The 27296-nt window shown below is 38.5% G+C and overlaps 1 protein-coding gene and 1 long non-coding RNA gene across 8 annotated transcripts in view; one reads left to right on the top strand and one right to left on the bottom strand.

Moving 5' to 3' along the window:
- The window catches only part of SHISAL1 (shisa like 1), an 86842-nt gene that overhangs the window by 47362 nt on the left and 12184 nt on the right, over positions 1 to 27296 (top strand). For 2 of the 5 annotated variants that reach the window (XR_008822203.1, XM_056341171.1), the window contains exons 3-4: positions 1997 to 2210; positions 10093 to 10416. Coding sequence is in view for 3 of the 5 variants with exons in the window: in XM_056341171.1 (XP_056197146.1) it covers positions 1997 to 2210; positions 10093 to 10416 (538 nt within the window). In the remaining 2 variants the exon portion in view is untranslated. Of the gene's footprint in view, positions 1 to 1996; positions 2211 to 10092; positions 10417 to 11938; positions 11969 to 13716; positions 13909 to 27296 lie in introns of those variants that run through there. The other 3 variants (XR_008822202.1, XM_056341169.1, XM_056341170.1) reach the window with 3 other exon arrangements.
- Positions 13796 to 26521, bottom strand: LOC130150320 (uncharacterized). 3 transcript variants are annotated; one of them, XR_008822206.1, is made up of 5 exons: positions 24851 to 26521; positions 22258 to 23981; positions 19824 to 19874; positions 16841 to 16966; positions 13812 to 13932 (listed from the first exon to the last, which is right to left on the bottom strand). It is a non-coding gene; the product is annotated as an uncharacterized LOC130150320 (long non-coding RNA). The 3 variants fall into 3 exon arrangements; XR_008822204.1 differs by lacking the exon at positions 13812 to 13932 and having other exon boundaries at positions 22258 to 23650; positions 23769 to 23981; positions 24851 to 26517; XR_008822205.1 differs by lacking the exon at positions 16841 to 16966 and having other exon boundaries at positions 13796 to 13932; positions 24851 to 26519.

The following is a 27296-nucleotide window of genomic DNA, read 5'->3' as shown; positions in this document are numbered from 1 at the left end:
AGCATGTAGATTTGTTGCAACAGTTACAGAGGGTTTTGCAAACCTAGGGCTAGAGACAGAATTTCTTTGCTGATTATAGCATCCTCAGATTTGCAACACAGGTTTTTCCAGACAGGGCAGAGTACCAAACTGAAGAGAACAGGTATGTAATTAGTTTTCTCAATATCTGTGTTCCTTTAGAAGTAGCATTCTTCTCACATTTTCAGTTCCTAACTGAATTAATCTACAAAAGGATTTTCTTTTTTGTTAAAGTAATGATGACAGGTATGTGTGTGTGCACATGCCAGTGTGTGTGTATATATATAAAAATGTAAGCTGTTCAGAGTGGGTTTCCTTCACTCTGAGAGCAGTACAAACCTTGTTTTCTCTTGTTTAGTACTCTGTTTTTGTTCTAGGCTCCCTCTATACACACAAATAAAGAAGTAATCTCCACTGTCACAACCCTTAAAATGTGACTAGACCTACAGAAAGAGAGTGAGAGATTCTTGAAAACAATATATTTTACAAAATTGAGAAACAGAAGTGTTAGGAACAGGCTTTTTTAAGCAACATCGAATGAAATGAGGATTAGATGAATAAGGTGCACAGATGCAATTATAGATCAACAGGATCTGTGTGCAGAGAGTTACAATACTGTTAAGGTAAATCCATGCAAGTATCCGTAACCTCTTGTACTGGTAAACTGATACAAAAATCATATACCAAGTTACAAAGGTTAATATTGTATAAAGTGAATATCCTTTATTAATTGGTGTAACCTTATGAAGTACAGCTACCCACAACATTGCTGTGCCTCTGTTCTTTAATCAGAGTAAAAACTTTTCACTGCTAAGAGTATTCGGACTCTTGACATCTACATTTCCTTATGTAGATAAGAAAAGTAAGTTTTCCTTGAAGTGTAAGGCCTTTGGGGGGGTCTGTACAGGACATGTAATCTTAAATGATGTTGTAAGGCCTACCATAACACAAACTATACATCAGTTAAAATGTCGGCAGTATGTGGAATCTCCTATTGTCTCTTAACAAGATTTTTCAAATCAACCAGGAAGTCACGTGTGGCTGCTTACGAACACGCTGGCAGGGATTTATCCCCTGCCCCTCGGCACGGCTGGCTGGCGCAGGGAAACTAAGACGATTGCACAGCTCCCAGCTCAGAGCTGTTTGCAACCAGCAGGCTTAGGGCACGGTCAGAGCTTGCATCTGCCCACGGTCTTACCATGTAGGTGTAACGCCACTGTACCTCTCACCACACAACAATCGGCGTCAAGTCAGCATTCAAAGGGTATGTGTGGAGAGCATTTCTTTTTTTCTTTTTTTTTTTTTCCCCCAGAAAAAGTGTTGGTGAAAAAATGTTCTCAGAGACATAATAAACACTTTACCTAAGAATTTAATAAAAGAGAAATGTGAAAACTCCCAGGAATAGCTGTATTTCTATTAATTCTGTCTGTTTGCAAATTCAGAGTTGTTCAGATCTGTTGTAGTGTTTTGTAATTACTATTTCTGGCAGAATAATCTGTATCAAAGTGTGACCTTTACAGTAGAGAAGATATTTCGTGTCAAGAACAGTGACTGTAAATCAAGTGATATCAAACTTTTATTGCGGTTTTTACATAGACTTTTTGTTTTTCTGAAGTCATCCCAGGAGAATCAAACATTAACATTGTTGGGTGTTTATAGATATACATATATTTAGAACAGCGGTATGATAACATTTCCCTAAATATTTTTGTGCTTCTTGGCATGGAGGGCATTTCTTCTCTTCCCTTAAAAGAAATAATAGTAATCAGAAACATAGTAACAATAAATGTCAAGATACAACAAGATGCTAAATATTGTAATCTTTTAGTACTAGATGTTATGATGCTGAAAGTTCTGAATTTTTAAGGTTTTTCAGAAATCAAACAATTGTTTAAGCTTAACTAGTGAAAAATTATAATTCATAACTTACAGATAACACAAGTGACTCACAAAGCCAATATTGTTCTTTGTTTTACAGTGTTGTCTGCACATTTTCGGGTCTGCGAGCCATATACAGACTACAAAGGTCGCTACCACTTTGGTTTTCACTGCCCCCGTCTTTCTGACAATAAATCTTACATCTTTTGCTGTCACCATAACAACACAGTGTTTAAATACTGCTGCAATGAGACAGAATTTCAGACTGTTATGCAGATGAACTTAACAGGCAATGCAGATGGATATATGCATAAGTAAGTAAATGAGTTTTAAAGTACTCTTCACCAAACTGTGCCTGCTCTAATAACATATTCTGAGGTGTACTTAATGATGGAAGCAATTAGAATAATTGCACATACAGGAAAACATTACTAAATGTTTTTTGCTGTTAGAACTCCTAAAAGAAAGGATATTTTAGCTTTGCTTTCTTTGCTTTGACATGGGCTATAAACATTGCTAGAAGAGAATTTATGTAAAAGTTGCATATAAATGTATCAAATATAAAGTTACATATAAAAATTACAAAAGTCCTCTCCCCTGACCCCAATCTGATCCAAACTATGTTTAAATGTGTATCAGTAAAAATAAACCCCAAAGCTGTTTATAGGGGAGGGAGGGAGGGAGTTGACATTTTCCATATCAACCCAAATGCACTATTTTGAATCTTTGATGTTTTGAATATAAATGTCTTGTAATCACTAACCTTGGGGATAGAATGTATTTCCTTATACCAACATTGTGTGGTCTCCTTGCATGTTACCTGGGGCCTGCCCTCTAAGATAAAGGTCTGTAACTATTTTCCTGAAGAATCAGTAAGTAGCAAGTAGATCTTTTTTACTGATGTTTATAACAAATTCTTCACTTGTCATCTGACTTCTGTTTGGTATCTGATATTTTGGCCACACTAATCTGCTGCGATTTCTTTTGGTGCAGAGGGCAACTTTCAGTTGATGCAAATCCCCCAAGGTCAAATTCTGATCTAGCTGCCATTTTATTTTGGTATCCAGCCCTTCCAGGGCAAGGAAAGGACAGATTGAGGACAAAAGTAATTCCATTCTATAGATTTTTGTTTACATCAGGGATTTTAGTATTTTTTTCTGAAGTGCAAACTTTAGTCAATGTGTCATCATTCATTCCTATAGAAGCAGGTGCAAGGCTGCTAGGAGGCTATGGTGCTGGAATACTGATGTCTGCTCTTTTAACTTATGGTGTGCAGCTGCAGCCAGCAGCAGCCAGCTCATGGAGTCAGCAAACTGTCGTCTTCCTTAACAACCTCTTCTCATACAGCTCTGCCTGGAGAAGTTGGAATCTGGCATAGATGCAGAGGTTGCATACTCTAACTTTACAGGTGTTAAGGTGACAATCACCTACTATAAAAGAAGACCGCGTACTTGTAGTGTAATAGAAAGATAAAAATAGAATCTACCCATATAAGATACCTTTAAATCAATGTGGGTCTATACCGTCTTGTTACTGTATGCGTGGCTATGTCCTTGAGGTGAAATTTCCTTGCCTTGGCCTTGTAGTGCATCTAGGAACATCATGAGAACATATCACACAGAATGCTAGGGAGACACTTCAAGTCTAACAGGCCCATTATAGACCATCCATTTTCTCCACCTTTTGTGCAGCCTGGACCGTCTAGAAGCTGGTAGCACCCTCACCTGGGACTGCCCAACGCTGCCAAGGTATATGCCTTGAGGCAACCTGGTGGAGTTTATACCACTGTATGCCACAGTGCCCCTATGCAATGCATACTCTATATACACTCCATGGTAAAAGTAGGATCTGCTCCCCCTTTGTTTACTGGGATGGCCATGCTACCATGGCAACAATCGGATGCCAGACTTGAAGAGAGATCCTCACAAGACTCAGTACTGAAGGGCTGTGCATGCAGTTGCAGACAATGCCAAAAACTGCTTCACATTCTAGAGTGATGAAAAGAGAGTCTCAAGAATGGACTAGTGTGGCTATTGCCCCCACACTTTCCCAGTTCTTTGTCTTGCAGACAGCAAATTTGCTTTATTTCTTCCTTGCTTTTCTGTAAACCCTGCACTGTAAACACTGCTGAGCAACCAAGTCTGCCTAACAGGCAGCTTCATCACAGAGTTTGGGATGTTACTGGCCGATTGTAGTTCAGCCAAGTAGAAAACCAGTATTTCAGGCTTTTTCCAATATCTTAGTAGCTCCTCTGTGTAATCATGGGCAGAGCTTACTAAGGGAAGGCCCTTCTGTTTTTCACCAACAGCCTGAAATGGACAGGTAAATCAGCCACTTTCCAAAGCAGACATGCACAGAACAGGTACAGTCTGATTGCACAGTATGCCCTTGGATGTAGAACATTCCTCTGCCTCCTGCATTCTCTGTTTTCATGCCCACTCACATCTCGACATGTGCACAGACATGCACACACACCCACAGAAATATAGAGCTGTTCGTATTATAGAGCTGTTGTGTGTGAGCAGTTCCTCAATGGGAAAAAGGTAATTTGGTATTCTTATGAACTACAGTATTTAATGAAAATACATACAACATAGTGTAAGTATTACATTAGTTTTCATTTAGTAATCTTTAAAAGAAAAAAGTCACCTCGTTCAGCTGTGAAGGAGAAAGAGCTCTCTGTAGTCTTTGTTAGTAAGAGTCATGGTTGAGAACCATCTGCAGACTATTTACCATGTATGTCTTCAGTACAGACTTTTCTGTGGACATTAGCTATGTGGGGGTTTGTGTGTTGGGGTTTGGTTTTTTTTTTCCTTCTTTTTTAAATCTTTTGCAGTGGTATGTGAAATCATGCTAAATGAAATAAAAAGCTCCTGGAGGTGTAGCTTAGAGAAGTGCAATAGTGAAACTGGTATTGCCTTTTTGTAACTTCCGGAAACATCACTTCTGGTAAATCAGTTAGGGCCAGGAAAACAGACATTTCTATGTAAAGCTCCACCAATGCAGTAAGACAGAGGGAGAGAGATCTCCTCACCCTGAACTCAGCTTCCTGATAATTATAGAATGCTGTGGAGGAGCAGAAAGAAATAAAGCCTAGATGCATACAATAAAAAAAAAATTATAAAAAGCATCTTACTTAATACACTCTGACTTTATTTACCATATATGATGATTAACTTTATTTAGATTCTAATACAGCCTGGGTTCACTTTACAGTAACGAAGTCAGCTCTTTGTTTAGATCTAATTTCACACACCACTGAAAAAAATTCTGATGAAACCTATCATACTGTGACTGGGGAGATTCATATGGGATATGGGAATAGCAACGAACTGAAAAAAAGGATTATAGTTTTCAGGGAAGAGTGATTCAATATTATTTTTTTTGTTTATTTCAATGTTATTATTTGGTTTATTTTTCCCCTTAGCCATTCTTGCGATCATCAAAACACATTTCTTGTTTTATAATACAGTTGAGGGAAAAAATTAATGAAGTGACTTGAGACTTCTTTGTCATGGCATAGCTAAAAACACACATTTGTCCTCTACAGTAACACAATGTAACTATAGCCAGGTTTGTTTACCTTTTTCCATTATGATAACAAAGTATTTTTGTGGTTTTATAAGTGCAGAATACTGGGCTACTCTATCTTTGTGCTCATGCAGATTAATCAGTCTATAATATTTTTGAATGTGAACAATTCATTTAGTATTAAATATAGAAATACCAATGATGTCTAACAGACAAGAAAAGTTCTGTCATCCAAAGTATTTTTCCATAAAGCTTTGTCTAATAAGTTGTTTAACTATTCTTAAAAATAGTATTCATTTGAATCTAGTATTCATACTCTCTTAGAAATAGAAAATACATTTTCTATTATACATGTTGTGGTGGATTATCAGCAGTATACTATGCTAGGGGTCCTTAATCTGATACTGGAACAGTTTATGGCAGTCTGTAATGCATCCATGGTTTTCCTTCTCTCTTAGTCCAGTTTCTCAGGGTTGAATGGCTTTTGCATGACACACTACAATATCGCACCAAAAGCAACATGAAGATAGAATAACACTACCTTTTTCCATGTACCACGTCCCCTGCAGAGCTGGCATTTGCTTAAATATCTCCCAGAAAGTAATCTTTATAAGAAACAAAATAATAATAATATAAATCAATTCCCCTACCAACTACTGCAAAAAGACGTAATTTAGCTAGGAAGAGCTCTCGTAGGTACTACAGCAACAGATTCTACAGGAAAACACAGGATTGGGTGAAGAACTTGAGATAATAGTGAAAACAAAAAAGGGGAGGGAAAAATCACATTCGAAGTGTACATGCAAAAAACTGCACAGATTTCCTCGCTGTTAGAAGTACCAAGGCATTTGCTAGGATGTAAGCTTGCATTTCCTTGGGGCAACGCTTAAAAAGTGTTACTACTGCAAGTAACAGCCCCGTTTAAAGGAAAATAGGGAAAGAAACAGTTTCCGTGGCCATCTGCCCACATTTAAAGTCTGCAGCTGTAGAATTCTGCTCACAATTGTTTTGATTTGTTGGGTTTTTTAAGCCTGAATTCCCAAATGAGTTATTTTCTGTTCATGTGCTGCACATAAAACCCAACAAACTCTTCTAAAAAAAAATATAGCCTGGTGCTAACATGCTTGTCATCTGTCTCAAAAAGTTAATGAGTTAGGTGGAAGTTATCACATGGGTAAGAATAATAATAAAAGAAGTTGTATTTTCATTTGTGTATAGGGATGTTAGAGAAATCTAAGCAGGATTCTGTAGATGGAATAGGATAAGATGGATGGTAAAAGTATTTTTTGTTCTCAGAGAGCCCAATCCAAGACTCCCATGAAGTCAGAGCAAATAATTCCAGTTATACAAATGGGCTCTGTATCAAGGCTATACCATATATACATCATATTTCCATAAAAGACCAAATATCTTAAAATAATGAGCTACTTAGCTTTTCAATATGTCCATGAATTACCCTGTTTCACAGACAAGCTAAAAGGAAATTGTCTTATAACTGTTACTCCAGATTTGGCTTCTGTCTCTGTCTGCCAGCAGCAGCAGGGGACTGGGCAACGTAGCTTTAGAAGCTATTTTCAGTGTTATATTGCTAAACCTGGTGCTGAACCTAAACAGAAACCTCCAAAATGACTGATCGGGAGAGGCAGGAGCACTAGCAGGGCAGGGCAAGCTTTCCAGCTGGGGAAGGGGAGAGGAAATACAACCATACCAAAACAACTTCTTGTATTTGATTGTCCCTGTGAAGGAGCAAAGCTCCATAATGTGAATCTCAGTAAATTTGGAACCTGTTCACACTTTATTTTTAATCGAAACAAAACTTCTACACAAAAGGGAAGGAACATCAGATTGCAAGGTGAAACTTTTTACAATAAAATAATTCAGTTCAATAAAATGAGAGCAAGTCCTAGGAGTTTTTTGATTCCCAGTTGTTTTCTGTGTCACTGGCCTTACTGTTACTCAGTGTAAGCAAGATTAAGATACCTGATTAATTTTTAGGCAAGTTTTAATTTTTACTATAATTAGTAGACATCAGCAAAATTAATATTTTCTACCATCTTAATAGTTTAAGAAAACATCAAAGTATGGCATTTCCTTCTGTGTACAAAACATACTACTTGGTAATTTTGAATGTCATTTTTCACAAGGCCCTTTTGATAGTGCTATTGTCCTACTGTCTGTTAATTAAAATAAAGCAGCCTTTCATTTTTGTACTTATGAGAAACATGCTGTTTAGAAGGTGCAGATAGAGAACTTGCATATGGCACAATTAATAAATTGTTGCTTTAAACCGTAACACTCAAAATAGCTCTAATTTTTGCTAACTGAAATTTTGATGGGTGAAACTAAATACCTAAAATACAAACAAATTCTTTTGAGTTAAATATAAGAAATGTTCCTGCCTCTCATATTGTTGCCAAAACAAAAATAACGTTTTCTAATATTTCCATTTTTAGTGTGGGTCAAATACAACTCACCTATTTGTGAAATACAACTCATATTTGTAAAATTGATCCTATAAGCATAAGTAATGAAGAAGAACAGGATTTGTTACAGTGGATTTCTTCCTGACTTCTCCAGCCTGAACTTCATTTTATTTATATTAGCAGGAAATAGAAGAGTTTATCCCAATAGGAATAAGTCCACTGAAAGTCGAGTAGCACTGCTGAGAAGCCTGGATTAACCAGATCCTGTTACACTTTCAAGTGCCTGGACTGCAAAGATTTTAGTGCATTGCAAAGGTCTACCCACTGTTGCGTGAAGTTAGGCATGCATGTGTAAGTCTTTAGTGGAGGTGAAGACTCTTGAGTTAAGGGTTTTCAGAAGCACACTGTATTCTGTCTGCTTCCGATCCTCCTGGAAATTTACTGATTGATATTTTTTTTTTTTTTTTTTTTTTTTTAATCTTAGACTTGCATAATCCTAAAGTTACACAGGAAGGGACCCATTCACAGCTCTGATCTTCTTCCTGTTGCTTACAGTTATTTGCTGTGGAACTTCATTTAATCTAAGCATGTTATGTCTGCATAGTGGAAAAGCCATTCCTTGGAGAGGAGAATCAGTCTCACTAAGTACTGACGGGCAGCAACACAGAAATTAAAATTCTGATTTCTTACCAGATTTCTTGTTTCAAATCCTGATTTTAAAGTATAAAATGAAAGAGTCATACCAAAGTTTAAATGGAAGCACAAGTTCAAAGCAGAGACTTGAAATGTTTTAGATCCAAAAAGGCTTGGGACATGTTTTTTGAAATGTCAAAATACTTTTCTGGCTCACATCTATAATATGTCTTCTCAGCCTTTTTTCTTCTCACAGCACTTCTGTTTTGTTCAATGTTCTGGTAAAATACAGTTCCCTCAAAGTTTCTCTGAAAGAGACCATAGTTGAGTGTGTGTTCAATTTTATCCATATAAGTTCAGGTTCATGTGGGGGTGGGTTGCCCACCTATTTGATATAATTTTTCTCCAAGAAAGTCTTCCTAATGACGTTTTTTACTAGTATCCCCTCTGCTTGCTGTTGTTTTTATAGTCTCTGGTGTGCATACTTCCACATTAGCTCATAGGTCTAGATTAGCTTTCTTCATTGTATACCTTAACAATCTTATTCTTAACTCTTTCTTTTCCTCTCTGTTCTGGCCTCATCCTACCTACTGGCGCAGTTTCCAATCCAAACTACATTCACACCTGGCAATCATTTTTATTTTAATAATACCGCATCCCCAGTAGAGCTTTAGCATTTCTTCCCCTTTTTGATCTCCAAATTCTTGACCCCTTATACCTTTTCCTCTTTTCCCCCTCACCTTTCTTTTAATATCTTTAGTCACCTGTCATGGTTTTACAGCTCTTTTTTTTTGGCCTTTACATATATATACATGTTACAACTACACCAACATATACAAACAAATGTAGTATATATTTTCCTTCCTGTGGAATGCATTGATCTTGTCAATGTTTTTCCCTTCTAAATTTATTACCAGTGAACTAAGGGATCTTTAGCAGTTGCTTTTGAAAGCCTATACTTCTAGTAGTATCTTCTGTATCCAGCAGTAATTAATTCTTAAATTCAGAGCAAATTCAAGCACCTTAAACACCTTTTAAGACAAGTGGTTTATAATGCATGTCAGCAGTGAATGTTTTCAATGGCATAATAATAATAATAATAATATAGTTTCAATAGAAGCAAAAATCTGTGTTTCAATAGACACTCCTCAGTCTCAATTATTACAGTGTATTTTCATATGGTTAACGGTCACTGTCATAAATGCCCTGTCACTTTCCATAGGGTGGCTGTCTGGGAGTAAGAATTTGCAGAATAAGACGCACAACCCATCAGCCATGTGCGTATTGGTGGTCTCACTTAAAACATTGAAGCTAACTGTACACCAGATTTCTGTGCTGATACAAATACACAGATGAGAGAGAGAGAAATTAAAATGCGTATAAGACACGGGGCCTTCATTTTTAAAACCTCCCATGTCATGCATATAGCAGTATTTAAACTGAAATAATAAATAATTTTTAGGGATACATGCTTTAGAACAAGATTTTTGTTTATCTCTCTATATATTATATTTATATAATTAATGAAACAAACAGCTTTGATAAACTAATGTGATGACCATTACTGATATAGGAGATAACTTTTGGGTTCCCTTTTTATCTTTCACAGCAACTACAGTGCACTGTTAGGAGTGTGGATCTATGGCTTTTTTGTGGTGATCTTGCTGATACTGGACCTTTTATATTACTCTTCAATGAACTATGATATTTGCAAATTTTACCTGGCACGGTGGGGAATCCAGGGAAAGTGGATGACACAGGGACAGAGCCGCTGGATTAACCCTGCTCAGGATCCAAGCCAAGTCCAGGCGCAGCCTCAGCCAGAGACACAGCCTCAAACTCAGCCACAGCCTCAAACATCACAGACAGTACATACTTTAAAAGGAGATGCTTTAAGTCCATCCCTGATGTCTTTTCAGGGTACATCTGCCTGGTAAGTAAGTTAAGTCATATTGTGATATATTTTTTGACTCTTGTTTTGTAGTGCAAAAAATCGCCTGTATTTGGAAGTGGCTGCAAATTCAGGCAGAACAGCACCATTTTGAGCACATAATTCTTTACATCATGAACTGTCTTACAGAATTACTGCTTAGGGGTGATTTCTTACTCTGGTATATACTAAGTCGTGTTTTAATACTGCGCTCAGAGAAACAGGTGTTGCCATTTTTCAGTTCTAAATAGTTTTGCTACTCTGTTGTACAAGTAAACTACAAATCTTTTTTGACATCAACCATTATAAAATTAATTTTAATCTGGTGTAAAAGACTAATTACTATGTGCATCTATCTGTTGGTCTGGGTTTAAAAGACTATAAATGACAACACTGAAATAACTTCAGTGCGAGATGTCAGAAATCCATACTATTTATGGCATGAGACACAGAAACAGGATAAAAACCAGGTTAGTTTTTTTATATGTATAGCCAAAAAAGCATAGCTTGATCTCATTTGACAGAGTGATGCAAGTAGGGTACTGTAAAGTTAAATGTTACAAAACCAAAAGAAAGCCCCCCAGTAAACCCAGACCAAATGGGAGACAGATATTTCAGGAGCAGGCAGAACACACAAACAAAGGATGAGAGCTGAATAAAACGATGCTCTGAATAAGGTGTCAAGAAAGGCAGGGACTTTTTTCTCAGCAAGAAAACATAAAGATTCGGAAAGTGGGACGAGAAGGGACAGGGTCACCATTGTGTTTTGGGAGTGTTCTAGAAGGCTGAGTGTTGAGTTCTGGCAAAATAAAGTGATCCAGTGACACCAGTTCCTGAAGCTGTAGAGCTTATAAAGCCACAACATTGACCTTGGTCTGAAATTTTGGGTAGCACTGTGTCGCAGGTGGGATGATGGTGGCAGTAGTCCTTTTATTTCATAACTTGCCCTTTAATTTTAAGTGTGAATCCAGAGCAAATATGGTTGAAGATTTTTCATAATAGAAAAGGTAGTGATAGTGTTACCCAAGGACATAGGGATCAGGGAAAGAGGACATTGGTACTAGATGTATCCGCTGCAGGTCAGACGTAAGGACCATTCTAGCAGGCCTTGCCCAAGCAGAAGAGTCTAGCAGTGCTGCTTAAGATAAGAGACTTGTTCGTGCTTTAGTTGTAAGCACTCTTCTTTCCACCACTTCTTCCTCTTTTTTTGTTTCTTCTAATCCCTTCATCGTTTTTGCACATTGATTTCCCAATCTTGTCAGAATTTCCATACAGGTTAAGACCAACAATTGTAGTACAACAGTTATATTCTAGTTTAGTACATGTGTGTATATATAAAAAAAAACATAATGACGATTACGTGGAAAAAAAAAACCAACCATGAAAAAAGTAAGAGCCTGGTTATACCACTTGGAAATTCTCCATACTATTACAAATTAAATGAAACTATTCAAAAATTCTTGAAGGATTCTTCGTCATTTTCCATTTCTTACCTTGTTGTTCTGTTTCTTTGCTTTTTTTGAAGCATTAAACGGGGAATGTATGTTAGGATCAGGTGAGCCATATCCCAAATGCTCCTTTTTCTGTGTTTGCAGGAGATGAGCATTGATAAAGTCACTCCAGTAACCCTCACCCCTTCCCTGGTGAACCGTCTGTCTGTGCTCCCCTCAGTTCCCATAAAATTGTTTCTTTTTTCCCTAATCCTTTCATTGTTCAATGGAAGAAATAGGTAGATGTTTCCTTAGCAAAACCATATTTATCCATTGTATTTCAGCATGTAGAACGCTACAAGAGATGCCATATTTTCAGACTTATAACCTGCAACTTTTGAAACTCCCAGCTCCTTAACTAAGTGCATAAATAGTCCGAGTTGGATACATAAAAAATACCAAGAAAAAGGTAGTAGACACTGGTGATCACAGGCAAGGTGTTTAGCATGCGAAGGAGGTTTTTGAGGAAACAGCTCCCTCAGAAAATGACAGGCTTGTGTACTACAGCAATTGTTAAGACAGTGGGGAGTAAGGGGAGGTTGCCTGGCTCTTTATTTCTCCATTAGATAATCTGCAGGTTATATACATGAAACTATGGTAATTTTGCCATATAGAAATCAAGCTTAGTTTCAGAGTCCGGTTCTGCTGCAGTCTATATTTGATGAACAACCTCAGTACTGTCTTCTCAAAATGTGCTATCAGTGAAGAAGTGCAGTGGGGTTACTGAATTTATATTTTCCATTGCTGGTTTTAAAATTGCCTAATCTATTAATATCTTTCTGTATTTTGTACCTCAATTTCCATTATTCTAGATGATGACACCAACCTCTTAGATGCTTTGGTAACAGCAAGTTTCCAGTCTATGAAATCAAGTTTTCAGTTTGTGTTGGCATTTGTAATGTGACCTAAGCTTATCCTAGCTTTTCCCTCCCTAGAGAAAGTACGCGTTTCTCTTTAGCACCCCACAAACACCCTTATATATGTATAGGTGGTATACCATGAGAACAGTTCCTGTTTACAGGGGAGCCTTTTGAAAATACAAAATAGATCTTTTAATCCTGTCAGATATTCATGTATCCCAGGGCATAAAAACTTAAATACTGTTAAGAAAAAATTTCCAAAACAGTTTGCAAGTTTTCATGAGAACAGATAGTGTTGAAGTTGTTAGCTTCCTGTACTGCATTTATCCTAATACAGTTTAAAAGCATGCCCATTCTAGAACACACTGTATGATGATAATAGGAGAGTGATTCTTGCATGTCAAGAACCCCAGCAATACCAAAGACTTCAGGTATCCTTATTGCAGAGAATTGACAGTGTAAGAAACTATTCCAAGAAAGATGGCAGAGTTAACCTATAGTTTCTAAAGCAGTTTGGGATCTTCCTCAATTAAAAAAAAAAAAATAGCGTAAGTGCTTTTTATTTTATCTCCTTTCTTGTTGTACTTCAAATGCTGTGAATTGGCAATGAAACCAATGACCGAAACAGGTATGTCAGAGAGAAAAATCAAGCAAGTCCTAAGTATAGTGGGTAGAAACATCTTCAAGATGTTTAAACATTTTGTTGTAGCAGATCACTTTATTATTTACTTGAGACAGAGAGGACAATGTATAGCCATAATATTATTATAACTGCAGAAGTCTGGAATCCATTATACATGCTGCTGGCTTCTCTGCAGAGAGCTTGCGGTGTTGTGCAAGGGCAGGAAGGAAAATCATTAATCTCAGAAACATGGAGCCCAATTTAGAATAACATTGCTTCACCCTGTAGTGTATGGATTTTGTGGCCCAACTAATGTTGATTTCTTCTTTAGTATGGAAACCATCTGAGGGCTGTCCAAAGGCCTGTGTGGCCTGAAGGTCCTGGTGGATCTACCTTCCGCAACCCAAACACCATCACAGACTGCGAGTGAATGAGCTTAAATGGTCGTGGCTTGCCTCACGGTGGTTCCTCCAGGTCATGGCTGAGGTGCATGAGCTGGACCCTTCCACGCTCACTGGTTCATGTAAGAATCTGCAGTCTGGTTAGCCTGAGCAAGATTTTAACAACTGGAGATCAAACAGCAACAAGCAGCAGGCAAATCATTGTTACTTCTACTCAACAAAGTACAAGCCAGGGAGGTGATAAAATGAAATACTGTAAGTTGAGGAATCAAAAACCTGACTACTGAAAAATATTGTCTCACAACCATGGGAATACTGTTAATTAATAATCACTAAAAAAGGTCAGACTAGCAAGGAAGATCACATAAGAGGAAGAGTGGGCCGGGAGAGCCTGGCAGGGTTTCTCCAAATTCTCCGTGGCTGTGCTGTGTTCCAGATGTGAGATGGGAACAGATGAACGTGATCTCTGCCTTGGTCTGGTGATGTTAAACTCCTCCCCACCTCCATCAAGGATGCAAATCACAGGGATTACTGTCCTGAAGTCTTAACTTTTGCCTCTCTATTCCCTGCCTTTCTGCACAACAGCAACAGAGGCAATGTCAGCTCTGTATGTGATCTTATATGTTATGCTACATGACTCACAGTTTCGGAAACCTGCTGGTTGTCCAGAATCAGGAACAGTATCAGCCCAGCAGGGTAAGCCCATGCTTATTTCCTTTGTGCAGTTGGAATGGGATAAACAAAGACAAGTCTATTTTACTTCCCCTCATTAGATGTTGCAATCTGCTTTTGCTGTGAATTCCTCCGAGTCACGTTGTCTTTCAGACAAGAGGTAGAATAGTTTTTAGCCTGCTGCTATTCGCCTGCTACTTGACAACTCATATAAAGCCTATAAAAATATTGGTAGGGTTTAGAAGCCAGCAGGTAACTGACTATGCCCACAGCAACTGTGCAAAAAGCAGAGGGAATAAATACTTTGCTATTGGCTAAAAAGGTTATGTGAAATTCCCTTTGATACCAAATTTTGAATCAGGGTACAGACTATCCCTAGAGTGAAATGTCCATATGCAGTAGGTCCTCTGCATCAGTCATTTCTAAGAGTTGCACGTGTGGCCTTGCCTGTGACACCTAGCTTCGGACATTGGCGCTGAAGTGGGTCACCTGGCAGTGTGAACACAGTCTGCCAAAAACATGAGGTGCTAGGGTGGTTGGGAGGGTTTTATGCAGTCTGCTCTTGATTACAAGATATTTATAGTAACAAAGTGAACAAAATCTGCCTCCTTTTACTTTAGGTAAAGTGTTTTGAAAATAAGAAAGACCTCAAATTTACATTTGCAAAATCGCTACATTAAAGAGGAATATGATGGTACTATTTTAAAGATGCAAAATTTTGCATCAAAGGGCAAAGCATAGTTTTTGTTTACAGCTTCCACCTAGACTTTTATATTATACTCTGACTAAATATGGCAAACCAGAACACCTATAGGTTTTTTTTAAAGATGGAAAGAAATAAAATTGGATACTCATATAATGCTTTTATGAAAGAACTGCCTGGGAATTAAAATCATCCAGAGAATTCTGGTAACAGATGTTAGGTATGTCAGGCAGCATCTACCATTATATGTGTGCCTCCATTCCCTTCAAAATATATTGGGTTAGAATAACAATATTGTTGAATATATTTTCTTCTAAATATTCTTGTCTATTTGCTAGGAACTGCATCACCGTAAAAACAGAAATTGCTTAAAAACAAAAGCACAGCTAAGGAAATCACTTTCTGCTCCTAGAAGAGCCAGATGCTAAAACTTGTTTTGCGCTGCACGTCCCTTCACCCACCTGGCATCCTGTTAGATATCAGGGCAGGAGACTTAACAGCACTAATAGGCAGTGGGCTTGCAACCAAACATCTCAAAATCTGCAGTGCTCCAAGTCTTACTTGCCTCAGTACTATATTTATGCAAATAAAGGGGGAGATGTAATTTTGATTTTTATCATTTGCATTTAAATAATTTATGATACGTAAGTTACTGAGTACTTGCTTTCTTCCTTATATTTAGGAATGCACTATTAGCATGTGAAGTTAAGCCAATATGCAAGGTTTCCACCTCAGTCTGACTATAGGCAATCTTTGTGTATATTGAGAGACACTGCATCTTTTGTCAATACATATGTAATACATATTGTTCATTTCATGCCACTTTCTCCTTTTCTGTTTGCTCTGTAAATTATAGACCTCATATTACAACATTTATTTCTCTACATCCTTGTTAACTGCAGATTCATTGGATATGGGCTGATTGATATTCCTTATTTTAGCTGTTTCTCAGCCTTTCCATCAAATAGGGACTGTCACATTCATCAGCTTCAGGAAAGGCTTTCTTTTAAATGGACTGCAGTGATTTAACTTAAATGTGGCAATGAAGTGGCAGAAAATAGCAATTCATACAAAAGCGAGTAGTTAAAAGGTTATCTGAAGACTATTGACAAATTAACTCTGCACACTGAGAAATGAAAGCTAGTAAAAATACTGGAAACCAGTTCTCAACATGTTCCATGTTGAAATTTTCTCATATATTTTGAGTAGAATTTTTTGTGGCAAGATTGTTGCCTCATCTACATTGTAACAAATCTGAAATAACACTACTGAAGTAGCAGATAGTAGCGTAAAAATCATGTTGAATCAGAAGACTCCAATTAAGCCTACAGTTGTACTACATAATGTCACAACACTATAGCATCACACACAGGATGAGCGTGATATCTCAAGTTTTACCAACCAATTCCATCTTCTCTGTTACAATAGAAACCACTTAATTTTAAAATACTCTGCAGTTTTTCAGTAGTTACAAAACTCCTACCCCTTACATCCTTTCAGGTGCCAGGTGCTCAATAGTAATTGTAATACCACATGTACATTTTCCATATTCTATATATGCGCTGAAAAATAAAATAGCAAGGTTATTCTAAAGCTCCTCACTCAGATTCTGAGGTATCACACAGAAACTTTAAATCAGCCCCAGCCACTTTGCAAGTACAGCCGAGCTTCATACCCACCTGCATTCGTGCAGTCTGGCTATTTCTCTCAATAGCATGTCAAAGGGGTCCAGGCTGCCTGATTTCACTTTCACATTTGCATTTAGAAAGGTAAGTCAGGTGCTCACAATCACTCCTGAGTTAGATCTGTAAATACAGATGTAACTGAAAATCAGCCTAGTTGTCTCTGACATGCTTTTAAGAGTACCTGCATCTAAGGTAGCAAAGGCATGAAGCAGTGACTAGCTCCCATACCTCGTACTGAATTATGCAGTCTCAGCTGTATTAAGCTTTAACTGGTATGGATGAAAAGTCTTGTTACATTGATAAAATTCAACTAATTGCTTTTAGTTTTCCAGAGACTAAATAAGGCGGATGGACAAGCAAATGACAGGGAGAATAAACAGAATCAGCCAAAGATATTGCAAGTGGTAGAAGAAATAGAAGGGGAGGTGTTAAGGAGTGAGAGTTCATGATCTAAACAGGCAAGCCTTCCTGTGTTTCTGCAAAGTTGCAACAGGATTTTTAAGTAGGAGATTTAGCGTAACTCAGAGTTCTGTACTGAAAGAAAGCACTTTTTTAAAAAAAAAGGAGAGAAAAAAGGAAAGAAAATGATGGTCAGAACAGTAGGCTATGCCCCAGAGAACTATTGAAACCATCTGCAGAACAACTATCTATGTACACTTGATACTTTTAACAGAAGTGAGAATGACAGGGGAAAAAAAAAAATAATTCCCTGAAGTAAAATCCCATTGTTTTCAGTGTCTTGGAAAATCAGCTCCCAACAAGTATTTTAGATGGCAAGAAACAGATAAGTCCCTAACTCAAGGAGGAACAAGCAGGTAGTAAAGCTGAAAATCATGTACAGACTTATTTATTATTCTCAGAATTATTATTAAATAAAAAGCCATATGCAATAAATAATCCTTTTATGGGGTTGCAGGAGATCTTTTAGAGTATGCTAAAATTTCTACAAAAAACAATGACATACTATGGAATACCAGACAGGAATGAAATCATCAAAAGCGTGTGTGATAATGCTGAACGCATGACCATAAACAGTAACAATGTCAGACAGTTATTTCCAGTGACATCTGAGGTCAAGGATCTACCACATCATTACTTCCATTGTCACTGTTTGCTGATGAGATCATGACAAAGAAAACCACAGGAAGCAATTAGGCATTTCATCAGAAAAGTGATAAAACATGTTTGTATGACCTTAGTTTTATAATGATGTTTTACTGCATAGTTCAAGAAAAGGCCAGCAATTAGGCACAGTCAGTTTGTTCATCATTAGGAAGATATCACATATATGGCTGTTTAACTCTCAAAAGCAAAATAGATCAAAAAGCATTGAAATGTGAGAAACATTAGAGTCATTTTACTGTTCATTAATTTATGAGAGGATGCTGATGTCAATCAGCAAACAATTTTCAAGCACTTAAAAGGTTTTGAAGAAGTTACATGATCAACACAGTCATAGATACATATACATGAATATCTACAACCAGAACTGTGGAGAAAACCTATTCACTGCAGAAAAAACATGCCTCTGAATAGACTTTTAAATCCACTGTAAAAAATTTCTTGGAAATGCTAAAGAGACAAAACCAGTTTAAGACATTAAATGTCAGCAATATGACAAATGTCACCGGAACACAATTAAAAATGTTGCTAATGTTAGTCCCATGTCAGATGATAACATGATCTCGAAACAGAGCAAGTGAGACACATTAAACATCAGAGAAATGAGTTTAATCGGCACAACACTGTGTAACCTCCACAGAGCAGCATCAAAGGAATAAATGGAGGAAACTGGGTGCCCATCATAAGATGCAGGAGGGTAAAAATAACTGTAAAAAGTGGTTCTATGTGAAATAAGCTACCTCACTTCGCTTCCTGATAGGGTAAACGAATCCTGGTGTTTGTATGTATTGGTAACCTTTACTTAGGCTCCAAAGAATCTCAGAAGTGGAACAATTGTGGAGACATAACCATTTACAGTAAGTCTTAAAAGTATTTGATGTGTTTGCACAGCAGATCACCTGGTGGAACAATGGCTGTTGTGCTCAAATCTAAAAGGGAACAAGGTCCAGCTACGATTTTTGTTTCTGAAGGATTGGTGCTCTAGTACATGGTTGAGTAGTTTATGCACAAAGGAACCTTCCTGTTACAGGAATTGTGTGTATTAATTAGCTAATCATATTGCTGAGCTGAATTCTGTATTAGGGCAGTTCCTTGCCATCATTAGAATGTTCCGTCTCTGAGAGCTGACACATGCTACACAGGCTGCCTTCTTTCTGTTGAAAATCATTACTATCATGTAGCAGCCTGTGGAAAAGTAATTGCAGTGAGCTTCATCAAAGATTACAGTAAATTAATTAAACAGTCATTAACTATATTCTGCGTAGATTAGTGATACAGATTTTAATCAGTCACGCAGACGAGGGAGTCAAGCTATTTTCTATTGCATTCCCAACTTCTCATCTCTGAAAAGTGATGAGTCACAGGGAGCTGGTAAACTCAGCACTTTTCATCCTTCTTATTCCAACAGCTGATCTCCGGCAGTTTCATCTAGAAAGTTCTAAAGAAACTGTGATTGGAAAGCAAGCTCGAGTTCACTCTTTCCTATCACCAAAAACCTCCCAAAATTCTCTTATGCCACTGAAATTAACAACTGAAATCAACTAAGCACCTGCTTAATTTCCATTTAAAGAAAATTACATGAGGAGCTGGGAGTTTACTTTTTTTTTTTGACTATTCGATGAAGCCTCTCAGAGGTCACAATAAAAATAGTGTCCAAATAAAAAAAAAACACTATGCATGAACAACTAAAAGAAGACAAAAATATGGATGCATGCTTGTGGATGTGTTAAAAATACAACCTAATAGTGATGCTATTGGAAAAAAAGATAATCTTGGTTCAGCATTTCCCTACTATTGCTCAGGTTCACTCTTACTGTCTTTTCCCTGAGAATACATAAAGCAAAAGTAAACTTACCTGAAGCAGTCCGACAACCATACTTTTAGAAAGTCCACAAGATGATGCTGGCTGTAAGGGACAGGTTTTGAAGGAGTTAGAGACAAATGAGACAACAAAAAAGAACTTGTTAAGCATTAGGGTAGTGACATGAGTAATACACACCGCTTTAAGTCTTCCAGTGTTTGTTACATTAATAAATATCACTTGTGAGGGCAATCTCTTGCTCATTTTTTTTTTTTTTCATTTATTCTATTTAGATTAGTGCAAACATGGTCTACAATGTTTAAAAAACAGAGTTAGTAAAAATTAGCTGGGGGATTGGCTGGCATTTCCCTATCTTTCTTAAAGGCAGTTCTCATGACCACTGGGTATAGCTGGAGTTAGCACTGCTCCTATAGAAGTAAATGAGTACTTAATAGGTTGTGGTATATTTATCCACACAGCACTTAGGTGAGCTAGTCAAGTTTTGTTACTTCCATTTGACAGATGAGGCAGATAAGCTTATCTGGTTACTGAGGGCCACACCGAAAGTATTTGACAATTCTTCCATTATTGTAACTTCTGTAAAATTGTGTAGATTTTGTAATACTGTGAGAACAAGAAATTGCCCTCTGCCCCCTGTTTGACATTGCGGTTTCCAGAGGACTCTGGGAATTCTGGGATTCCAAGCAGTAATCCTGGGACTGTGGAGGCATGTTGAAGTCTGCAGGTTTGGGCTGTGACAGTTTGAGGTTCAACCTGATCTAGAGACGAACATATGCAAACACTGAGTCTTCTAGTTGGGTTTTGTACCTTATGTGACATTTTATGAGGAGACCATGCAGATGCACATGAGTAGATTTGCTCACACAGTGCAGCATGTAATCTAGGGCTTTGGCAAGGTTCTAGTAGACTGTCTAAGAGATGATGAAGAGGTAATTAAAGGATCCACAGACTTTTGGCACAGCACCTAGTTTCTACATACTCTCCCATAGTTCCATAAAAATTTGCCAATGCATTACAAAGATGAAATATGCAACAGGCTGTAATATAGCTCTTAAAGACTGATTATACCATGCTTTGCTTTGATGTCTAAAACTTAGCTCACCTACCTGGACAACAGGGTTCGTGCTTCACAACACGAAGATTGCACATTTTATGTAGTAGGAACACAGACATAAGGCTCAGGTAATGGCACAACTTACTTTCTACTGTTCTGTTGCAGGCATTGCTGATACAGAGTATCTTGGAACCATTTGAAATAATACAATGGGTAACTATGCACCATCAGATTCCTGTAGAGTATGACGGCTAAGCAAGCTAACGAAATTCTTGAGTATATGAAAAGGAGAAGTAGGGAGCTGCTATCTCACTAGCAGTGGTGGGACTGTTTCTCTACATCACCATCACTAGGGCCTGTAGCAGAAAAAATCGCAATGGCAGATGGGAAAGCATTCAGAAAGAGCTGTGGAGCTTATCTGACTTTTGGAAAAGTCTGTCAAACTGCAAGAAGTTTAAGAAGCTCAAAGGTGAAAGAACATTATAAGACAGTTTGATTCCAGTCTGTAAATTCCTCATGGCAAGGAGATTTCAAATAATAGAAGACTGTAGCAAACAGACAGAAAAAGATCCAATACCTGGAATATCAATTTATACAAATCCTGACTGGCAATGAAGAGCAGGATTAACCTCAGTCAATTTAGCCATCCAGTCGAGCATCTGTTATTTAGTTATTTAGGCATCCTCATTAGCGCACTGAGAGGAATTTCCAGGGGTCTATTCATCCCACCTCTCTTAGGATGGATTGAATCACTTGGAAGCTTCTTTTCATTGATTTTTTTGACATTATGCTGGAAGATGAGCTTATACAAGTCACTAACATCTAACTAGCTGTAGTCTGACATTGGGATTCATCTCACCTAAGTGTGCATTTCTTTTCAAAGTTGGCAATTCACCAAAGAAATGTTTTGAGATGCAGCAAAATACCTGTTACTTGTGATTTTAGAACTGGCAAGGGGCCTTGTGGAATATAAGCAAGTCACTGGATGGGAAGCCAGGTCTGCACAGGAGGCCAAACTGAGGACCCAAAGGAGAATGGCTCTTTAAAATCTGATTTATCTGGGGAATGTGTGAGGCTGTGTTCCCAGAAGACTGACACCAACATCCATTTTTACAGAAACATAGAACCATTTAGGTTGGAAAAAGCCCATAAGATCATTTGAGTCCAACTGCAAACAACACTGTCAAGTCCACCACTAAACCATGTCCCTGAGTGCCACATCTACACGTCTTTTAAATACTTCCAGGGATGGTGACTCAACCACTTCCCTAGGCAGCCTGTTCCAATGTCTGACACCCCATTCAGTGAAGAAATTTTTCCTAATACCCAATCTAAACCTCCTCTGGTACAACTTGAGGCCACTTCCCTTCGTCCTATCACTTGTTACTTGGGATATAAGGGACTGACACCCACCTTGCTACAACCTCCTTTCAGGTAGTTGTAGAGAGCAATAAGGTCTCCCCTGAGTCTCCTTTTCTCCAGATTAAACAGCCCCTGTTCACTCAGCCGCTCCTCATAGGACTTTTTCTCCAGACCCTTCACCAACTTCACTGCCCGTCTCTGGACACGCTCCAGCATCTCAGTGTCTTGCAGCGAGGGACCCAGAACTGAACACAGGATTTGAGGTGCAGCCTCACCAGTGCCTAGTACAGGGGGGAGATCACTCCCCTTTTCCTGCTGGCCATGCTGTTCCAGATACAAGCCAGGATGCTGTTTGGCCTTCTTGGCCACCTGGGCACACAGCTAGCTCATGTTCAGCTGGCTGTTGGTGGGCACCCCCAGGTTCTTTTCTGCCAGACAGCTTTGCAGCCACTCATCCCCAAGCCTGTAGCAGTGTTGCACGGGGTTGTTATGACCGAAGCATTCCATTTTCCTAGCATCACATTCTCATCAGATTTACAGAGCAGTCAGAAAACACAGGCCAACAGCTGCACATCAAAAATCACACAATGCTTTGTCCAATTGTTTCATCTTCTACCATTAGGGAACACAGGGGACAAACGTGGCCTTCTTCCTCCCCACCTCTTCCCAGAAATGCCTGGTTATGCAGCTGGTGCATAATAGCTGCTGATGCCAGCGGGACTGTGCGGTGACTGCATAATCACACCAAAGAATGGAAATCTCCGGGCAAAGGCTCATCTCGGAACCACCAGCCAAATCTTCGTCTCTCACATTCTGTGGGCACAGAAAGCCAGTGGTGGTAGCGGAGCTGAAGAGGTGAAGATCATTTTTGTGTGTAAGTGACTGGCTTCCAGTTCTTTGTTTGGATGCTGTAAGATTATAGTGGTCAGAAGAACATTGACACAGCACAGCAGGTTTCTCTGTTACAGTGCAGTGCATGTGATAGCTGTTGAATTATTCATCCTGAATTACTACAGTCTTTCTGCCTCTCATCTAATATTAAGGTGCACACCTGAAAACCGCAGTCATCACTGGGCAACTGCAAGAAGCATAAATGTCTGTCATGAAAAAATGAGTATACAATAGATCCACAACACAAAACGTGCACACACATCCAAACAAGTGAGTAAATAATGATGAATAACATAGAAGAAACAGAGAATAACCCACCAGCTGGCAGTCATAACTGTTCAAAAATTTCCATGCTTCATAAATTATCATTCAAACCAAGCCATACCAAGTAGAATACCTCAGCCCAATGACACAAAGCAAGCACTGTTTTTCTTTCTCTGCGACTCAAGAATGCTGCTCAGCAGGGGTCATACACTGTCATTGATCCATGCACAAAGATCCTGTTGCAGCCAAATGATGCTTTACGCCCTGGCAGACCAATATCTAGATGCAGCTGTGAGACAGTTTAAAAATAATAAACCAGTCAGAATTCTGCCCCTGGCATCAAAACATGTTTCTTTGTAAAGCTGGCAATACAGTTCAGGTAACTTCAAAAGAGAAACTTTTCTTACCTCTTGGGTTCTGCTAAAATTGTCCAGGGTCCTTGGCCTCTTTTCTTTCCACATCTCAACACACCTCAGCTTCTCCTATGGCTTTTTACATGGGAAAGGCAGAGACGTTAGGAGGAAGAGAGATTTCTGCATAAAATTGTCTTTATAACATGTCTTCCAGGATGCGGTGCTGTTTCCATTGATGGCATTGCAGGTGTTACCCTCTGCTCCTAACTGCAAATAAACAAAGTTAAAAATTATTTGTTGCTTGGATGGTTATGTGCAAAGAAACATTCCCTGGATCTACAACAGGAAGCCAAACAGTGCCAGATTAATTTGCAAGAGCTTTACTCCTGTTTTTTTAATTGTTGATAATTTTCTTAATGTTAAAAAGCGGTTCCATGATCTTATTTGAGGTGTCTGCAGAAATTTATTTTTTTAAAAATATAGTTTTAGATTTTATACTGCTAGAAAAGCCACACAAGTGCAGCTGAGGGGAAAAAAAGCCATGCACAGAAAGAACAGTTACAGGAAACACAATGACTGTTTCATCCTACATTGAAATCTGGCTCTTGTAGCAATTACATATTTTTTCTTAAGCTCTGACTCAGAAGTCTAGTGCTCTTAATACTAAAAAGTGAAAGTAGAAAATGAGGCTCTTTGGTAAAAGAAATAACGACTTCAAGCACTACATTTTTTTTCCATATGCCATTAGTATGGATTTTATTTCCAGAAATGAAATAATTTCCTGTATTGTATGAAGGTAAATAAAAAAGCTGATTTAACTGGAAGTAAATATACAGCTCTGGGCTAAACCACAGGTTTGGGGATCAAATTCAAGTGCAGAAACAGATTCCTCCCTCTTAAATAGACCATTCTGCAGCTGGAGCAGGTTCAGCCTCTGGCGAGGCTAAGGGAAGCAGCACACGCATCTTGTTGCACCTCTTCTAGAGGAAGCAGCAGTTATGGAAGTTTTTTAATGCACAGGAGAGAAAAATGGGAACAGGAGAAAGAGCTGGGAGTAACTTCTTAACTCAAACAAAATGCAGAGGCTAGGTGGGGACTGAGGAGCAATTCCGGTGTCCAGAGGGGTCACCGCTTACCTTGCTGCCGGGCGGCTGTTGGATATGAGCACAGGAACTGGCCACCTTCCTCTTCAGGGCCACTGCTCTGCCCCCTCTGCCCCTGTAGCACCCACCATGATACCAGAGGGACGAAGACCGTGGAGTATTTCATAGTGTTTTTAGGAATTGTGGGTGATCCAGCTGGGATCCAGTTCAAGCACTATTTTAATCTGATCTCCTTTGGAAACCAGCTTGCCTCCTTCTTTCAAATGGAATCTAGAAAAATTTCTTCTCCTGTTTCTAACATAAATCCCCTGAAATTTTGGTGGCTTTCAGTTTTATTGATTTCCATGGGCCTTCAAAAAAGTCAGCCCATTGAAGCTCTGCAAATGGTACCAAAACACCCAAATCTAATTTTTGTGTAGCCCCTTTCCCCCTTTTCAGCATGTTTCAACAGTCAATTTCCATTTTTTTTATCAGCCAGTTTTTTATCCTTTATTGGACTTGAGGACATGCTAGGCAGCAATTTTAATAGATTGAATCTTGCTGGTGCCAGGGTGGCAAAGAGCACTAGGACAAAAAGAGATAATAAAAGGAGCCGGATATTGACTGATGTAGGTTGGCCTACTTTCGTTTAGCTCAGTAGTTCATTCTTGAACTTTACAAAGAAATGAAGCTACAGTTATATATAAGATGTGTAATGATAATGCACTGGTTTTATGATTATTTATCTGTGGGCCAGATAAATAATACACATATACGCATCTATACATAAACATGTGTGTGTGCACTTATATCACTATAATAATACTTGCACAGTTCCTTACATATGGCCACTTTTCTCTTTCACTTACTAACTTTTCTGTACAGCTCAGTTAAAGTCAAGGTACAAACCACATGCACCATGCTGAATAATGAAGCTGTGTTTAACCTCAGCTATAAGTTGCAAAGACCTGTTACACTTAGAATTGATCGTGCACATGAGTGCACATACTGGACACTGAGCATAGCTTGCATAAACATCCTTTTAAATTACGTCCTTAATTTTTAAATAAATGATACCACTGTATGGCAAAGATATTATGACCAAAAAAGTTACTAGACTTAATAAAAGAATATGCTCTGGAACTGCTTTTCTTTCTGAATGAGGCTCTACTGTTATACTGAAGTTTTGCTGGTTTTGTTTTTAAAATATCCCTAGTAAAGTTTTCGGGTGCATTAGGAGATCGCTTAAGCAGGGAATAGCAGTGTCATAGCCAGCTACATCAAAAATCACATGGCAAGTTTTACTGCTTGCTTTTCAAACGTGGCTTTCAATCTGTAGTGGTTCTGTTAAATTCAAATTGTCAGCCAGCATGAAAGGAGGCCTTTTTCTCATATCACGTACCTGAATTTTACATAGAAGGGCACACTGTTGTAAAGCCTCTTGTACTTTTCATTGTGCTGCCTTGGATCTTGGATGTATGCGTTGACACTGCTATGTAAGAGCTCAGCAAATGTGAAGAATACTTGAGGATCGTAGGTATGTCAAAGCCACTTCGTGGGGACAGATTTTGAAAGCCCATCAGCTTTTGGGAAGTTGGGATGAGCTGAAATCAGAGACATTCAGATAATTCAATTCAGTCCTTACCATTGATGTAGAAATATTCAAAGGTTCACAGACTTTATTTTAAAAGCTTTTAAAGCAGTACCAAGAGATTTCACTGTGCAAAAAAAAAAAAAAAAAAAATAGTATCAAGCCTTACTCCAGAGTGCCCATCTATTACCCTGTCGACAGGAGCATGCAGCATCTCTTGAGGTGCTACAGTCACAAGCCTCAGGGCTTTCCTGCCCTCAGCCCATGGAAGTTTGGGGGTGGGGGCGGTGGGGTGGGGGAGAGAATAATCTTTGGGACTGCACATGCACGTGTAGGTAAGCAGCTGCTTTTCTTTCCAGAGGTAGATAGCTGTACTTGAGGAAATACTTGCTTTTTCCATCAAAATCTTTTAGTGTGTTGTAGGTCCTAAACACACAAATTAAATCTGGTCATGAGTAAACATGAGGAAGGAAGGTTTCTAACCAGAACGTGGAGACTACAGAACAACTTCCACTTAGTGGTGCTAGATTGTAAATACCACAAAGCTGGATAGAAGATTGTGTATTTGCATGTGGCCGTATGAGACTGAACATGATGGTAACACAAATCCATCCTATCCTTACACATTTTTACAGTGCAGCTTTCAGGGGCAGTGGGGACTACTCATTTTCTAAGTCAGGCATGGGACTTTGAGGCACCTGCACCTGAACTGGTTAGCAGTTATTTTGGAGCCAGTAAAGACAAAGGGAGTCACAGCAGCATCACTCACCCAGCTTGACGCCTGTCCCAGGAGGAGAGTAAATCTGCACAGGTTCTTGTTGCTCTCTGTTAACATAAAGGAGCCCGAGGTGACTCTCTGGAAATGAAGGCATCTAATAATTTTGATGGCTAAAGTTAGGTGAGATGAAA

The sequence above is a fragment of the Falco biarmicus genome, chromosome 5, assembly GCF_023638135.1.
Source record: "Falco biarmicus isolate bFalBia1 chromosome 5, bFalBia1.pri, whole genome shotgun sequence".
In the NCBI taxonomy this organism is placed as follows: Eukaryota; Metazoa; Chordata; class Aves; order Falconiformes; family Falconidae; genus Falco; species Falco biarmicus.
Note: the sequence above shows the minus strand (reverse complement) of the source record. Positions and strands in the feature narration are given on the sequence as shown.